Below are 18,827 nucleotides of genomic sequence, written 5' to 3'. Positions count from 1 at the left end.
TGCTCCTCTTCTCTGCACAAAAATTCTTCACCCCCTAAACTATACCACTTCCTCTGATTTTTGCAGCCCAAATGGGATAGAGAGAGCACTGATGCAAAGTCAACTGAATGTTATACTTCAGAAAAGTATTCCTTTGACAGGTAAGAAGGGCCTTGGATTCTTCAGACTTGACAGTCCAAGACAATGGATTCTAAATACACCTAAGAAAAAGCCAGCTCCAGAACTGAAGACCATTAGTCTAATACTTGAATCCTTGGGACTCAGACCAAGAGAGATTATAGAATTAGAAAGAGACATTTCCCTTTCAGAACTCAGTAACCTGTGCAGCAAGATGTCTCATGTCAACCTCATACTGAGAAGTATCACCTGATCCTCTGAACAAAGTTCAGTGCTTGGACTTGGACATTGTTGATATATCAAGCAAACACTGGCAATCTTCCTATCCAACTCAGTCTCATAAACCACTGAAGAGAGCACTGAGTTTAATTCTGCAGGATCCTGGATGTCCTCTACTGTTCTTTGGAGGTTGCTGTTGATCATCAACTGAATCTCTGGTATCTACAGCATCTATACCTTGGAAGCAATGCTCAAGTCCACATGCAACTATTTTGAATGGTATGGAACCTCCTGCCTTCTTCTGACTCTATGAAATGTGTGAAAAAAAGCAATTGATGTTTCAAGACTCATCACCAACTCCGGATCCTTACTTAAGTGATCTGAATATCATTTATTATTATTATATCTGTGAAACTTTAACTATTTTGATATGTGAAAACATTGGTCAGTTTGCTTTGGGCAAAATGTATCTTGCAAAGATACATGGCCATCTCCTTTTCACATTTTCTACTATATATCTATCTCCTCAGAACCTGACCACTTGTGTCTAACCCAACATGCTGCTTACCCACACCTATTTATGTGTTCCCAGCCTGCATACTATAAATTTCATAACGGAAACCAAACCTAAAATTTTTCAGTTCTTCATCATCATTCACCCCCCCCCCCCCCATTACTGAAGGGTTCCCTAATGTTATGACAAAAAAGGGCCACATTTCTACCTGTAAAAACAGTAGCTAAAAATTTACCTTGTATGATTCTCCAGCACCTTCAGAGGAGAGGTGGCAAATCTCAAGTCCCACAGTTGAATAACTGGCATGCGATCATCTTCAGAAGAAAGCACCAACTGGGTGGCTACTTCTGGGTGCCACATCATTCCTGAGCAATGCATCTACCAATGCAGGAAAGCAAAAGAAAAAAATTACACTGTTATTCCATCCCCTGATACTGTGCTCCAGCTTCCCCTAATCCCCTTTCCCCAAACCATGCTCGCTTCCTTTCCCATTTATTTGCACTTTGCTCACCTTGTTGCTGTGGTCACCAATTTTGATAATGGGTTCATTCTTCCGAAGATCCCACAACACGGCCTTCCCACTGGTGTGTACTGAAGACAGGATGTGCTGTACTTGACTGTTCCAAGATACCACACTGATGTCCTCTAGAGGCTGCAAAGTGAGAAGTGGAAGGGTGTAGTACAAGGCAACTTTACAATCTAGGGATTTCTCTTACTCCCTCTTGACAAGGGATAGCAGCTAAACACTCTAATGCAAAATTGAAGCACTCAGAACTAAGAACCCACAAAAGATCAGACTTAATAACCAGGGCTGTGAAGTTTAAGTAGAAGCAATTTTGGGTGGAGTTAGAACTAATTACAGCTTCAAAATTATTATTATTTTTTTTTAAAGGCAAATTTTATATACTCAAATATAACTAGATTTTTGCACCAAAGAAATGGCCCCAAAATGCGGGTCTTTGTTTATATTTGAGTCCTCCTCCTCTCAGACCCATCATGGGCCTCTCCCTAGACCTACCTTAAGCCCTATTGATCCAGTGGCAAGTCAGGGCAAGAGCAATCCTCCTATGCTCTGCCCTGTGAGATCTCACTACTCAAAATGGCCGATGCGAGTTCCCACAGTAACCTTGCGAGACTGCCACAAGTAGAGAATGACACGGGGAGCGATCCCCGCAGGGAGCCGCGGCGTGGCTGCGGTTTGGCTGCGGGCTATGGAGACTCCATAGCCAAATCGCCGCAGACACGTGGACAAAAGTTTTCACCGCCCGCAAAAACGGTGAAAAGATTTGTCCCCGCAGGCAAATGTACCCCCTTCTATGTACCGTTATTTACCTTGTCTTCACCGTGAGTCTTTGGTTCGGGACCGGGTGTCAGATTTTTTCCAGCGGCCATGTTTGTCTCCGCGTGGTCTGTCTCCTCAACCCGACTTGCACGTTGCCGCATTGACTCTGCCCCCTAATATACAGGCTCTTCATTGGTCAGTTCTTTTTGCTCAAAGAAGAGGACCAATCGCTACTGCCACACCTGATATTTAATGGGTTGTAGCGCAGCAGTAGCGATTGGATTTCGGAGCCGAGCCCAGGATTTGAATTTTGTTTGCAGTCGCTGCCTCGCTTGGATTCACTCGTTTCACTTCGTCAGGTACAAGTAAGTGTTCTCCCCGGCTGATTTAGATGACCACCCAGCTAATCCTGCTGCTGCCGCCGATGCTCCTTCCTGTGCTAACTCGCCGCCGAAAATTTTGTTTGATGCCTGCCTTTTTTTGCCAGCATGCTTTTACTTGCTTTGGGCCTTCCTCGTTGTTGGATCCTGCCTACTTTCTGTTTCCGCGAAGGCAGGACCCGGCAGCGAGGAAGGCCCGAAGCAAGTAAAAGCAGCAAGTTGTAAGCTTCCCTCCGGGCCGGGGCTCTATCGTGTGCGTGCCGGCTTCCCTTCTCTTCCCCCCCTCCCCCCCGGGACGCTACTTCTGGTTTCGGAGGGAAGAGAAGGGAAGCCAGCATGCACACAATAGAGCCCCGGAGGGAAGCTTACAACTTGCTGCTTTTACTTGCTTCGGGCCTTCCTTGCTGCCGGGTCCTGCCTTCGCGGAAACAGAAAGTAGGCAGGTCCCGGCAACGAGGAAGGCCCGAAGAAAGTAAAAGCAGCAAGTGTAGTGGTATACCATTTGAGGGAAAAAAAAAAACGCACGGACATCGGACCTGATTCTGCTTGCTCTCGCCACGGACACGGACCGACACGGACCTCAGATTTTTAAGGCGGTACAGGTTTAGATCTGCGAGGTCCGTCAGGTCTGTGAGGTCCGCGTTTTACCCCTTCCCCAACCTTGGTGTTTATTGTGGTCAGCCAGGAAGAATGAAATCAAAAAAGTTTGAGTTTAGTCAAGCTGTGATTTGAACTTTATAGGCTTTTTTTTTTTTTCATCCTTTAACTGTTTATTTATTTATTAATAATTTATTAATCTTGCAAAGTCTGATACAGGAAAAGCTAGAAGTGCATCAAGATTTAAGGAGCTTGGGGTGTGCAAATCTACTTAATGCAGAGATTACAGTAAAACAAAATCACTTTTCTATTTCACTGCAGCTCTATGAGGTTCTTTTGCCCTTAGCTATAGTCAAATGATGGATAGGAATATGTTTATTTCATTTAAGTTAAGGGAAAACAATATTTTTTTCTGAGTATCCTTTAAATAATGGTTCACAAATTAATTCAGCCTGTTTTAAGGCTGGGTTTTGTTTTTCATATTATTGCTTCTATTTTTATAATCCTTAAAAAATAAGGGGCAATTTTCCAAGTGGGTTCTTCCTCGTAGGCACCCTGAGACTGTACAGGGAACGCCTATTCTATAGCAGTGAATGGGCTCCCAGGTTCCATTACAGAATGGTAGCATATAGCCTTAGATTCAGGTGCAGAGGATAGTCGGCCGGTGACGGGGACAAATTTTTTCCCCGTGTCATTCTCTAGCCACAAGTTCGGTTTATATTTGAAACAATCTTTTTCCTCCCTTTTTTTGGGGTAGGGGGAAGGTGACCTTGATTTATATTTGGATGGGTTTATATTTGAGTATATATGGTACATATTTTTTTCCTGAATCTAAAGTACTGATATAACTTATATTTATTAGTACTCCAGAACAAAAGGATTTAAAATTCAATTCCAATAGGAGTCCGAGTTAAGTTTAACATCAGACAAATAGAGACATCACAGTTGAGTCAAAGGTTTGTTGTACCGACTCCACAGACGTGTTGATAACTTAATTCATAACCTCTTTTAACTTCTGGTAAATGTATATTTTCTAAATGAATACATATTTTGTATATCAGAAGGACCATCAGAAGTTAAACCACTCTTATTATGTGTTGTGATTATTGATTAGAAAGATTAGGTTCTTACCTCGATAATCTTCTCTCTTGTAGATGGGTGCAGGGGTAATGAACAGTTGGGTAGTGACCCCTGTGTGTTTTTGCAGAAAGCAGCAATCATTTTCTTTGGCTCCGCCTCCTTCCCCAGTGAGCTGTGCTGTAGCTTGTTTCTACCAAAGCAACCTAATATCATCGAAACAGAAAGGAGGGGAAACAGGGAAGCTCCCCCCAAAAATTAAGTTCTGTTTTGCTCTGTAAGTAACATGCTTAACACATGTGACAGAAAAATTAGAACTTAAAAACAAGGTGATTCAAACAAGCCACCTACTTGAGAGCAACCTGACCTAACAATTAAGGCATTTTATGTCAACTCTTGTTTGGCTCCTGAATTACAGAAACCTCTTCACTTTGTAACCCTGCTAAAATAGTTTAATGCAATCTCTTAAAGACATACTTGACTGAGGCAGATTGTCTACTGTATTGTAGCATCGTTCTGGATATTACAAGCAGGCGAAAGAAATACTAACAGGCGGCTTTCAGGACCTCTACATACATCAGCCTACAAAAAAGAAGATTATTGAAGTACAAACCTAATCTTTCTTTCCAGTGCAATGGGTGTAGAGATCCTAAACAGTTGGGACTTATCTAAGCATATGGCCCACCTAGAGTCCTTGGCGTGCCAGATAAGTCTGCTGCCAGCACTGAGGACCCAAAGCAGTGTCCAGGTGAGCCGCCATATCAACCCTATAGAACTTCGTAAATGTGTTACATTTAGACCATGTTGCTACCCTGTAAATCTGCTTAGGTGGAAATGCCTGAGATTCTGCCCAGGAAGCTGCTACATCCCCTAGTCGAGTGCGCTTTCAGTGATATCAGGGATCACTGTCCACTCCCGATGTACGCTGCAGATATGGCCATGCGAATCCATCTGGAAATGGACACCTTAGAAGCTGGCTGGGGTTCATCAAGACAAACAGATGATCGGTCAGACGAAACTCATTGATCACTTCAAGATATCATAGAAGGATCTGTTTGACATCCAACAACTGCAAGGTCATGTCCTCCTTCTTGAACCCCATCAGTCTGAATGAGGGCAGGCACACTTTTTGATTTACATGGAAAAGCGAAATGATCTGTGGCAAAAAGGATGGCACTGTGCATACTGATATTCCCATGTCACTAAACCTGAGAAACAGCCTCTGCAGGACAAGGCCTGCAGCTCAGAGACTCTTCTGGTCAATGCAATTACCCCTAAAAATGGCAAGGTCTATGAGTGATGCTTCCTGAAATGGTTCATTTGGCAACTGAGTGGGATGCAGAGGTAGCTTGAGGCTACTGTCCCTTTGTAGTCACACTAGATCCATGTAACAGGGCCATTGAGGAAAAACATACAACAGGTCTATCTTGGGTCATTATTGCACCAAGTTGTCCATGCCTGCACTTCCGGATTCATATCTTTGGCTGAAGACCCTTACTGCTTTCTTGTTAGCTGCTGTTGCCGTGAGATCAAAAGTTGGCCACAAACCAGCAGCGTACAATGCTGTCATTCTCTGGGATAGGGACCACACCCTGGAATACTGGGTTTGCCAGCTCAGATAGTTGGCTTGAACATTGTCCACTCCTGCAACATGAGCTGCTGATAGAGACTGTAGGTGAACTTCCATTCAACGAAATAACCTGTGATCTTCTAATGTTATGGGGGGGGGGCACTTTTGGTGCTTCCCTGCTTGTTTACATAGGCCACCACTGTAACATTGTCTGAGAAGACCCTGAACACCTTACTTTGAGACTTCTTTCCAGCATCTGAAGCACTAGGTAGATGGCTCTCAGCTGTAGCCAACTGATTGACTATTTTTGAGAGGGCAACCATTTTCCTTGTACTGGATAACCCTTGCAATGACCTCCCCAGCTGTAAAGGTTGGCATCTGTTGTCAAGATCATCCAAGACTCTGAGGAGTGGCATCCTCCTGGCCATCATCTCTGGGTGGAATCACCACAGCAGGCTTCATCGAAAAACAAGTCACCTGGTATCGACGGTATTCCAATTGAATTAATAAAAGGCTCAGAAGGTGCTATCATGGCCCTAACTCAATTATGTCAACAGATTTGGAAGAAAATACATGGCCAGAAGATCACTGTTCACACCTATACCGAAAAAAGATAATGCCAAGGACTGTAACAACTATAGAACAACTGCATTAATTCCATATGCCAGCAAAATATTGCTGAAAATAAAACATAGACTCCAATCATATGTTGAGCAAGATCTACCCGAAGTTCAGGCTGATTTTAGAAAAGGTCAAGTAACAAGAGACGTTATTGCCAATGTTACATTGATATTGGAGAAGAGCACAGAATACCAAACCCCCCCAAAACTAAAGCAAAGCTTCTGACTGTGTGGATCAAAATAAAATATAGAGAACTCTAGTGCAAATGGGAATACCCAAACAAATAACTCAGCTGATAGAGAGCCTATATGAAAATCAAGAAGCTGCAGTGAGAACTGAATACTAGTGCTGCCCGATTCAGGAAAAAAAAATTTGATTTGATTCAGCCTATTTTTCGATTCGATTTTCCTGCCCAATTGGGTGTTATTATCAAACATCCTGGTGGGTTTATTTTATAACCTTTTCACCCAACCCCACCCCATTTGCCCTTTCCTATCCACACTGGCACGGTCACTCTAGAAGTATGCAGGCAGATTGATAGGCTTAAAAATGATAGATCCCCTGGACTGAATGGCATCCATCTGAGGGTAATCAAGGAACTGAAAGGGGTAATAGCTGAATTGCTTCAACTAATAACCAATCTGTAGATCAAATCAGGAAGGATTCTGGAAGACTGGAAAGTGGCAAATGTTACGCCGATCTTCAAGAAAGGTTCGAGAGGAGATCCGGGAAACTACAGACCTCAGTACTGGGAAAGATGGTAGAGGTGCTGATAAAGGACCGTATCATGGACCAACTTAACAGACACAATCTGATGAGAACCAGCCAGCACGGCTTCAGCAAAGGAAGATCTTGCTTGACGAACTTGCTGCGCTTATTCAAGGGAGTTAACAGGCAGATAGACAAGGGTGACTCGGTCGACATTGTATATCTGGATTTTCAGAAGGCTTTCGACAAGGTCCCGCATGAACGACTACTTTGAAAAATTGCGAGCCACGGAAGAGGGTGAAATACTCACGTGGATTAAAAACTGGTTGGTGGATAGGAAACAGAGAGTGGGGGTAAATGGACAATACTCGGACTGGAAAAGCATCACGAGTGGAGTGCTGCAGGGTTCGACGCTTGGACTCGTGCTCTTCAACATATTTATAAACAACATGGAAATTGGTACGATGAGCGAAGTGATAAAATTTGCAGACGATACGAAGTTATTCAGAGTAGTGAAGACACAGAAGGATTGCGAAGACCTGCAACGTGACATAAACACGCTCGAGAAATGGGCCGTGACATGGCAAATGAGGTTTTAACATGGATAAGTGTAAGATAATGCATGTCGGTAACAAAAATCTTATACACGAATACAGGATGTCCAGTGCAGTACTCTGAGAGACCCCCCCAGAAAAGAAACTTGGGAGTACTGGTCGACAAGTCAATGAAGCCATTCGCGCAATGCACGGCGGAGGCAAAAAGGGCAAACAGAATGCTAGGAATGACTAAGAAGGGGATCACGAACATAAGAACATAAGAATTGCCATCTCCGGATCAGACCCTGGGTCCATCAAGTCCGGTGATCCGCACACGTGGAAGCCCCGCCAGGTCTACTCTGGCATAGTTTTAGTCCCCATATCACTGTATGCTTCTCAAGGGAGATGTGCATCTAATTTACCCTTACCTGTATCACTCTATGCCACTCTTAAGAAGATGTGCATCTAGTTTACTCTTAAATCCTAGAACAGTGGATTCTGCAATTACTTCCTCTGGGAGAGCATTCCAGGTGTCCACCACTCGCTGCGTGAAACAGAACTTCCTGATATTCATCCTGGACCTGTCCCCTCTTAGCTTCAGTCTATGTCCTCTTGTCCGTGTCACATTGGACATTGTAAATAACTGCTTTCCCTGCTCCATTTTGTCAAATCCTTTCAGTATTTTGAAAGCCTCGATCAGATCCCCTCGCTATCTCCTCTTCTCAAGGGAGAACAACCCCAATCTCCTAAGTCGTTCCTCGTAGTCCAGGTTCTCCATACCTTTCACTAGCTTCGTTGCTCGTCTCTGCACCCTCTCTAGCAGTTTTATATCCTTCTTTAGGTATGGGAGACCAATGCTGGACACAGTATTCCAGGTTCGGTCTGACCATGGCTCTGTAGAGCGGTATTATAACTTTTTCTGATCTACTCGTAATTCCCTTCTTTATCATGCCTAGCATTCTATTTTCTTTCTTCGCCGCCGCAGCACATTGCGCCGACGGTTTCATGGTCCTATCTATCAGTACACCCAGGTGCTTTTCCTGTTCGGTCTTTCCCAGAGTTACACCTGACATACTATACTTGTGATCTTTATTTTTTCTGCCTAAATGCATCACTTTGCATTTTTCCACATTAAAATTAATTTGCCCACTTCTCCAATTGATTCAAGTCACTCTGGAGTGCCTCGCTGTCCTTCTGCGATCTGATTGCCTGGCATAGCTTTGTGTCGTCTGCAAACTTGATGATTTCACTGGATATTCCTTCTTTCAGGTCATTTATGAAAATATTAAATAAGATGGGTCCAAGTACCGAGCCGTGGGGTACACCGCTAGTCACTTTTTCCCATTCTAAGAACTTCCCATTTATGCCCACTCTCGTTTTCTGTTCTCTAGCCATTTGCCTATCCATCTTAGTATATCTCCCTCTATTCCATGGCCTTGTAATTTCCTGAGAAGTCTTACATGTGGAACCTTGTCAAACGCTTTCTGAAAGTCCCAAGTATACAATATCCACTGGTTCTCCACTATCAATTTGTCTATTCACTGTCTCAAAAAATTGAAGTAGGTTCGTCAAACACGATTTCTCTTTCCTGAATCCATATTGACTGGCTCTCATCAGGTCGTGTGTGTCTAGGTGCCAGACTATGCTATCTTTGATCAGCACCTCAACCATCTTTCCAGGGACAGTCGTGAGACTCACAGGTCTGTAGTTGCCTGACACTCCTCGCAATCCTTTTTTAAATATCGGTGTGACGTTCGCTATCTTTCAGTCGTCCGGTGTCTGTCCTGTTTTGATTGACAGGTTGGCAAGTTTTTGCAATAGTTCTCCGATTTCAAATTTCAATTCTTTTAGGACTCTCGGATGAATTCCTTCTGGTCCAGAAGATTTATCACTTTTAAGTTTGTTGATCTGGTGGTAAATCTGGTCCAAGTCCACTTCTACTGTGGTGAGGCTGTCCTGTATGACTCCCTTGAACACTTTCACTGTGTCAGGTATTGTTGCAGTGTCTTCCTTTGTAAAGACAAGACGCAAAGAAGGAATTCAGTCTGTCTGCAATTTGTTTGTCATCCTTGATGCACCCTTTTCCCCCCAGGTCATCCAGCGGTCTCACCGCCTCCCATGCGGTTTTTTCCCTTTTATGTATCTAAAAAAAGGCTTGAAATTTTTTGCCTCTCGCGCTATTTTCTCCTCGTAGACCTTTTTGGCAACCCTCACCGCCTTGTGACATTTTTTCTGATCATCTCTATGTTTGTTCCAAGCTTTGGATGTTTTCGTGCATTTCCACGTCTTAAAGGAGTCTTTCTTTTCATTTATGGCTTCCTTCACCTCTTTGGTAAGCCATGCCGGCTCTCTTTTGCCTTTGGTTTTCTTTACTTTGGACATCCGCGGAATGTAGAGGCTTTGTGCTTCCGTGATAGTATTTTTCAGTAGGGACCATGCCTGTTCCACCGTTATGACTTTGCCCATCTTTTTCTTGATCTGTTTTTTCACCATGGCTCTCAAGCTGTCGTATCTTCCCTTTTAAAGTTTAAAGTCGTGGTTAAGGTTTTGGTACCTTTCCCTTTCCCAACATCAAGTTTGAAGTTGATCATGTTGTGATTGCTCGTCCCCAGCGGAACCGTGACTTCTACTTCCTTTGCCGGACCCGAAATGCCATTTAGGACCAAGTCCAAGGTGACGTTTCCTCTCGTCGGCTCTCCTACCATCTGTTCCAGGAATCAGTCCCCTAGCACTTCCAGGCACTTTGCCTCCTTGCCACAGTTGGAGGTTCCCAGGTCCCAGTCTATCCCCGGGAAACTGAAATTCCCCAAGATTATGACATTACCTGTCTTACATTCTTGTTTAATTTCCTCTATCATTTCCGAGTCTGTCTCCTCCCTCTGTCCCGGCGGTCGGTAGTAAAGGCCAATCTTTATGTCAGCATCGTTGTCTGAATCCTGATCCAGAGAGATTCCAGCTTCTCTTTCTCTTCCGCCATAGTCTCTCTCACGGATTCTAATCCTTCCCGAACATATAGGGCAATACCTCCACCTTTCTGCCCCACTCTATCTTTTCTGTACAGTTTGTATCCCTGTAGTACTGTGTCCCATTTGTTTTCGTCATTCCACCATGTTTCTGTTATGCCAAAGATTTCCAGTTCATCGTTTTTTGCTATTGCTTCTAACTCTCCCATTTTGTTTCCCAAACTTTTAGCATTCGTATACATACATTTGAGTTCCCTTTGTGTTACCTTCTTGGACTTTTTAAGCTTAGCAGTATCTACTGTTTCTTCCACGGTATCCTTTTCTGCTGCCTTGTTGTCTTCCTCATTTGCTTTGTGGTCGGAGGTTAGCATGCCACTGTACCGGGCCATGGTACGCCCCCATCTGGAATACTGCGTCCAGCACTGGTCGCTGTACATGAAGATGGACACAATACTACTCGAAAGGGTCCAGAGAAGAGCAACTAAAATAGTTAAGGGGCTGTAGGAGTTGCCGTAAAGTGAAAGATTAGAGAAATGGGCCTCTTCACCCTTGAAAAGAGGAGACTGAGAGGGGACATGATCAAAAATTGAAGATAATAAAGGGAATAGACTTAGTAGATAAAGACAGTTTGTTTACCCTCTCCAAGGTAGGGAGAACGAGAGTGCACTCTCTAAAGTTAAAAGGGGATAGATTCCGTACAAACGTAAGGAAGTTCTTCTTCACACAGAGAGTGGTGGAAAACTGGAACACACTTCTGGAGGCTGTTATAGGGGAAAACACCCTCCAGGGATTCAAGACAAAGTTAGACAATTTCCTGCTGAACCAGAATGTACGCAGGAAAAGCTAGACTCAGTTAGGACACTGGTCTTTGACCTAAGAGCCGCCCTGGGAACGGACTGCTGGGCACGATGGACCACTGGTCTGACCCAGGAGCGGCAATTCTTATGTTCTTATTATTAGTAGTAGTGGAAGTAATGAAGATGCAAAGGAAATAGTTACAATGTCCATATTCACTGAACCATCACAGAGCTGAACCAGCATATGCAGCATCAGTAGAAGCTTTTCACACTCACTGTTCTAATGTGCCTCATTCATATCTTCTGACAGCACAATTAAAAATGAGAAAAAAATATTGTTTGGGTTATAAATGCCCCTGTGAGTCTGTAAACTTATGCTAATCCTAAGCATAAGGACAGTACTTAGCCTTATAGACAGACATCTGTCACCTGGAATCTAACCATAAACTCACCAATACATATCAAGTCACTGAATGTAGATCATCATCAGAAAACATGGTAGTTCCCAGAATTTCCCCATTACATATGTCACATTCCAGACAACTATGTAATCCTAAGGACAGGACGCATTGGATGTATGCATCCCAGCAGACACTCTAAATGGGAAAGCTCAACCTCGATTGCTTTTGTTAACGCAATGCAAGCCACACAAGAAAGCTTGATACATAAAGAAAGTGTGAATGTTAGGATAAGAGTGCAGTTTACCTGGGATTTAGTTCCTGGGGTCATTGGCACACTGAAGTTATTCAAGTCCCAGATGTAAATCTCAGAGTCATTGGCACCAGAGACCAGAAGATTACTCTAGGAAAATAAATAGCAGTTACAGAAACAAAAAAAGCAAATATTTTGATCTAGAAGCTGTCAAATGGAACAAAATGAAAACAATGTATGTCATTTTAAAGACTTACAAGATCAAGTACACATATCTAAAGAGAGGAGGGAAGCAATAATGCTAAGAATGAATCCCAACGGACTTAATATCCATACCATATTGAAGGGCAGTGGTTTCCGAGCACCAGCTCAAAAGCTGTGTCCCAATCACAGCGTTCACCATAAAATTGCATCCCTCCATGTTGACAGCTTTTACTAGTTTTTCTTTCAAAATGTACAATTATTAATGACATAAACCCAGAACCAGTCAATTGCTGGATTACTGAGAAGGTCCTTGACATTTACAAAAGAAAGAGTGTATTTAGGAGAAGGTGAGGGATGTTTAGAAGTCAGACTCACTCAGTTCACCTGGAATCTCCTAAGCATGAAGGAAAATGTGATTATACCACAGTATATACACATATTTTAAAAACTGTATAGAATATAATGGTACAGTACTAAAGAAGCAGTACTACCTACATATTTTAATAAATTGCATCAATAAGAAGTTGGAATACACACCATTTTTCCCCTATGGCTGAATTTTCTTTTATTTGGGGAGGAAGAGGAAACGTGCTGTTTTTGAAAGCGTTTTCTTTCGTAGCCACTTCCTCTATCCTAGATACAGGAAACACGAAGTTGCTTACCTGTATCTCAGACAAGAAGGATAAGCTGGCACACAAGTGGGTGATGTCATCTGTCCATGCCAACACAGAATACACAGCTCAGGAAAAACCTAAAAGGTGCGCTCAATCATTTCAAGCTTAAGCAAGCCAACGCCTTGCATGGAAGGGGAGTATGCAGGATAACCTGTTGTCTACAAGATTATCAGCTACATTATATCGGCTACAGATAAATAATGTTCTTTTCTCCGAGAAAGAACAGGATTAGTCTGCCATACATGTAGGAAAACCTAGTTAAGAACTACTTTCCAACAACAGAACTGCAGCAACACTGCTGCCAATGGACAGAAGAGACAACTTTTGTAGGGTGAAAACTATTCAACCCCTCAGAGGCTTCAGAGAACAAACTAACTAAACATATTTTCTTATTATGGTAAGGGAAATGAGTGTATTAACACATCCAGTTTCAACACCTGACTCCAAACCATTCACATGAAAGTGAGTGACCAAAATGTTATGTGGCCTGTATCAAAAGATGAGGTTGTGGGTTCAAATCCCACGCTGCTCCTTGTGACCCTGGGCAAGTCACTTAATCTTCCATTGCCCCAGGTACATTAGGTAGAGTGTGAGCCCATTGGGATAGATAGGGAAAATGCTTGAATACTTGAATGTAAACCACTTAGGTTATAAGTGGTATATAAATACTAAATAAATTTGAAGAGAGAATTGAAGACTTAAATATGTATACCTTGAAGAAGAGGAGGGATAGAGAAGATATAGACATTTAAATTCTTGAAACATAGCATGGAAACATTTGCACAGATGGAAAGGCAATAGACCTAAGGGACATGAAAATGAAATTGCAAGGAGGGAAACTTAAAAATTAACATCAGGAAGTACTTTTTTACAGAAAAGATGGTAGATGCCAGAATGGAACGATTCATTGCGACCAGTTCATCGTGGGATGTTTCACCACAGCCATACTGAAACAGCCACGCTGAATTGTGCCATTCTGGGTTGTAGAATGTGTCAAAATGAGATCATCACGCTCCCATAGCCGTGACCAGCCATAGTCTTGCGAGATTTCTAGCATGCAGAGATTGCACTGGACCTTTGCCAGTGAACAGGAACTGTGTCACCCAAGGGCTGAGGCCAACGTCAGGGACCGAGCCAAAGTCTCTGTCATCAGCAAAGTAGAAAAAAATAGAACCACAGAAGGACAAAAGTAATAAGGGATTACTGAAAATCATTTTAAATAGACACTAACGGGATGACAAATGCAATGGTAGTATTCAAAAGCTGTAAAGAGAAGGTCTGAAGTCTCTACAAGCGGACTAGACACGAAACAAGCCGATAAATGAGCTCCTTCTCCACAGTGCCTTGCAGACTAGGGGAATGCCTGATGATTAGATAGATTGTGAGCCCACGGAGACAGATAGGGAAAATGCTTGAGTACATGATTGTAAAACCGCTTAGATAACCTTGATAGGCGGTATATAAAATCCTAATAAAACTTGAAAACTTGAACTCTCGCTTGTACCAATATTCACATTGCTTCCACTGTTGACAGCCTATGCGAAGAATCAGCAGCACTTTTAAGGGAAGAAATCTTTCTTTGTGTTTGAGCCCACCATGTGTTAATTTCATAACTGTGGTCACTAGGGGGGCACTGGAGAAGGAAAGGCATGCAATTGATAGGGGGTAGAGAGAGGTATGCGTTTGAGGGAGAGGTGTTTGATCAAGGACAGGGAGAAGGGAAGGGTATAATTTTTGTTTGAAGATAAGAAATTTAGGGAAAACCTATTGAGGCTGAGCAAAGGGAGTGTGTGGTGCAGTGGTTAGAACTACAGCCCCAACACCCTGGGGTTGTGGGTTCAAAATCCCGCATTGCTCCTTGTGACCATGGGCAAGTCACTTAATCCCCCAGTGCCCCAGGTACATTAGATAGAGAAAAAATGATTTAGTACCTGAATAATTTGTAATCTGCATAGAACTGTAGGATATGTGGAATATTAAAAATAAATTGTCTAGAAATCTTTTCCACAGCTATGTTGAACAGGGCTACTCAATTTGAGGGTTGCCACCCCCAAATGAGACCCCATATGAACGTTCTATCATCCCAAGTGTTTCACACAGCAGAACCGTTCGGGAGCCAGCAGCATTACTACTGGTAGTTAACATGGGGCTTGTCAACCAGCAGGTTTACACAGGCCCTGCAGTAATTCCACTCACATGGATTCTGTAGTAATAGAAAACCTGCAAGGACAAATGGCCTGAAAGCTTGCACTGGCTTATATCCCCTTTCCTGATTTCATTAATAATGCTACTTAGGGTTACCAGACGTCTGGATTTTCCCGAACATTTCCTCCTTCTAGAGTATATGTCCGGGCGTCCGGACAGCTTTTCAAAGCCTGGCACTTTGTCCGGGTTTTGAAAAGCTTCCAGCCAGGAGTGACGTCGGGAAGGCATCTGCGCATGGGCAGATGCAACGCGGTGACATCACTTGTATCCGTGCAATGTAATCGTGTCACACCAGCGCATGTGCAGATGCCCTCCTGACAAATTAACAGGTTCAGGGGGCGGGGCGGGGCGTGACTGGCGGAACTGGGCGAGCCTGGGGGTGGGGCCATAAGTCCGGATTGTAGTTCTGGAAAATCTGGTAACCCTACTACTACTACTATTTGCAGATCACTGTTGAGTGCAGAATCAGCTGGAGGAGAGTAGCTGTAGCCTATGCAAGAGAAGACTCGCTGCCCCTGTCAGCCTGTCCTCTCTTCCTACCAATTGTAATCTGTCTCCAGATTTAGGTTTCAAAAGGAAAATAATACCATGGGTGGGGGGTTTAAATATGGAACTCTTGGAGGAAGCTTTTGAGGGTGGAATTAGCTTGAAAGAAGTTATGGAAAAGGGTTCTGCTGGAGAATGTTTAGCTATAATGGAAGATCTACTGAGGCACACATGAGGAGTTGTTGCATGAGCAATTTAGCTGAAGAAGCGCGAGAGGGAATGGGCTGAGAGATGATGGAGGAGCAGCAGCTGTGTGCCTGTCAAAAGGCAGGAGAGGGCAGCTGGAGTGCCAGCGGATGCAGAAAATCACTCGCAGTATGCTCCAACCACCTCTTCCTGTTACTAAAGTAAGGCTACACCAATCAGGAGCTGCTTTGACATGCAGCTCCTGATTGGTGTAGCCCGACTTTAGTACAGGAAGAGGTGGTCGGAGCATACCGTGAATTAGTGAGTCTGCGATTCATGAACTGCAAATTCATGGGGGGGAACACTGTATACAGCAGGTACAGTTTAACATAAATCTTACAATTTTGTTAACAGCATAGTAGTAAAATGACCAAATATAATTCACAAGGTAAACTCAAAATCAGCAAATTGAAACCTAATAGGACTACCATGAGAAAGGATCAGCTCAGATTGGAGAGAGGTATTTGAGGAGGGAAACCCTCCCCCCTGCTAATTTATATTGATCACCATCTGGAGGGTTGTGTGACTTTTTCTAGCATTAAAATGGGATCACATTAGCTAAAAGTTTGGGAAGTTCTGCATCAGTGCCATCAGATGTAACTTCTTGTGGCTGATTAATCCTGCTTGTCCTTGGAAAAGGCAGTGTTGCCATGTCAACAGGCATCAAAAACAATATCATTGCCACTATAATATATCTACAGTATAAAGATCTTGCAAGTACAGGTTTCAAATCTTGAGGGGATACTCACAAAAGAGGTGCATAAGTCTCTTCCAAAAAACTTTATTAAAAAAAATATGCTATGTAGTCTTAGGACAAAACAAAATGAAAGTCTAGAAATAAACATTTAGGATGAACTGGGTCTAGAAAACAGTGGATATTTTGAGGATCATCTCTAGCAGGAACATTATAATGTGTGTTCTAGCTTTAATATACTATTTGTCTTCTAACACAAAAATTGATCATCATTACAGTACTGCTGTTTTAAGCACAATTAATGAAAAAGTGATTTCCTGCTAAGACTGAATACTGAGGAACAATGACCACCACCACCATATACTAAACACTTAGGCATCTTATATTTCTATTATTTCAAATCAATGCCCCCCTACCCCAGTGAGACAGGACCTCTTTATGGTTAGTGGTGCACATTCTTTAAACAATGAACTCATGCTGTACCTGAAAAGGATTCAAGTCAAGAGCTCTCACGGGACCTGTGTGCTTCTGACTCTGTCCAATCACAGGCTCTTTCCCTGAAGTTAGGATCTGGGATGCACTGTACAAAGTTATCACTCCATTATCCCCTCCACCTACAATCACCCCTGAGAAATCAGAGGGCCCCACTCCAAAGCTCCCCCAGATCAGCTTGTGAAACCTAAAGAGAAAAAGGAACCCATCTCAGCACTTGTGCACAAATTTAATGTTACTGCAAAGTCCTGTCATCCCACATAGAAACCTTTGAATCCCATACAGCCTCAGCTTACTGTTCAAACCTTACTAAACAACAGATGTGATGGCTACCTCTATTTATGTCATCCAAAGTCCAATACCAAAGAGTAGCACACATTACAGCTATTTGAAGACTGGATAACACCATGGCTAGATTAGCCCTCATAACAGTGTCTCTCTCAGGTACTTTGGAACCAGGAATTGGTTTGATGGTGTAACTCCTTTAGGAAGTTATCCATTTGGAATTGTAAAGACTGATAGCTAAAATTGAGTCAGCTGTGTTTGGTTGTCTGCCACAATAAGATTAGTTCACTAGGGAGAGAGTAATTAAAATAATTGCACTGAAGTCTAGAGCTATTTAATATATGGACACTTCAAAATCATTTGGAGGAGGTTAAATCTTTGGAAGCAAACCTTAGTGAAGGGTTATTTCCTAAAAAACATAAGCTTGAAAAGCTTGAAAAACAGTTACACAACAATAATTTGTGATTTTTTTTAAAAAAAGTTCCTTACTGTTCAACTATTTTTGCTGTTGTGAAATACCAATTGTACACTTCAAACATTTCTTCTGGATAAAAGCTCTCTTTCGATTAAATTATTATGTTCCAACAAGTTTTAAAAATGTTATGGAAAAACGGAGTTGGTGATCTTTTAGATATAAATCTAGATGGAAGGAGTTAAAAGGGTGAGAATGAGCCTGTTCATTCTCCTAGTGTGAAGAGGAGAAAAAAGGAGATAACAGAACTCAAACAGGAAGCTCTCTGCTAGAGAATGACACAGGGACAAATTTTTCATCATCCCCGCAATGTTACATTGATGGTACAGTGGAGGGCTTGTTTCAGTAAAAAAACAAACCAAAAAAACCAAACAAACAAAACCTGGTTGGTCCTGCTTTGAAGGTAAAGGAGAGAACCAATCTGCTTCAATGGTTAATATAGAGAAAGTCCATTGATAGTGCATAAGCACAAAAGTAAACACTGCTTGTCTTCTTACTTTTTAAAAATCTAATCTAATCTTCTATTTGTGTGTCGTGCTTACCTATGCAGGCTCAAGGCGACTTACAGAGAGAAGGTAGAAAGAGGAGAAGGATGGAATAAGGAAGATAGGCCTAGATTCACTAAACTCACCTTTCCAATTCGATCCGTGGGCGATCCATGTCCGAGTCTTGCCAGGTGACCGATTCACTAAAGTGTCCCCATGCAAACGATCTGATCAGCCACATGCCCACAAGCGATCGCACGGATCGCTGCAGAGCGATTCAGACGCATGTGCAGACCATCCTCTCTGCCTTCCTGAATTGAATATGAAGATGCTTTGAAGATGATTGAAGTCGTATGTGGAAGATCATCATCAACGTGAACAAAACGTTGATGTCTTTTGGGCCCAGAATGATGCTACAAGATAAGTAGCGTTGCCATCTGTGAAAAAACATCAAATTCCCTTCTTATGCGAGTCTGCGCAGCGGAGCTCACAGGAAAATAAGAAACTAGAGATGGAATGCTGTGTCATGCAGAGCCTCAATGTGAAGAACAT

At 42.7% G+C, this 18,827-nt stretch overlaps 1 protein-coding gene across 4 annotated transcripts in view; it reads right to left on the bottom strand.

Moving 5' to 3' along the window:
- SEC31B (SEC31 homolog B, COPII coat complex component) overlaps nt 1–18,827 on the bottom strand; it is a 205,175-nt gene that overhangs the window by 174,196 nt on the left and 12,152 nt on the right. For 3 of the 4 annotated variants that reach the window (XM_033940950.1, XM_033940949.1, XM_033940948.1), the window contains exons 4-7: nt 17,025–17,220; nt 12,087–12,182; nt 1,362–1,502; nt 1,086–1,228 (exon numbers count right to left, since the gene is read on the bottom strand). In XM_033940950.1, coding sequence (XP_033796841.1) covers nt 1,086–1,228; nt 1,362–1,502; nt 12,087–12,182; nt 17,025–17,220 — 576 coding nt within the window. The remainder of the gene's footprint in view (nt 1–1,085; nt 1,229–1,361; nt 1,503–12,086; nt 12,183–17,024; nt 17,221–18,827) is intronic. The other variant, XM_033940951.1, reaches the window with a different exon arrangement.

This window comes from Geotrypetes seraphini, chromosome 4 (assembly GCF_902459505.1).
Source record: "Geotrypetes seraphini chromosome 4, aGeoSer1.1, whole genome shotgun sequence".
NCBI lineage: Eukaryota > Metazoa > Chordata > Amphibia > Gymnophiona > Dermophiidae > Geotrypetes > Geotrypetes seraphini.
Note: the sequence above shows the minus strand (reverse complement) of the source record. Positions and strands in the feature narration are given on the sequence as shown.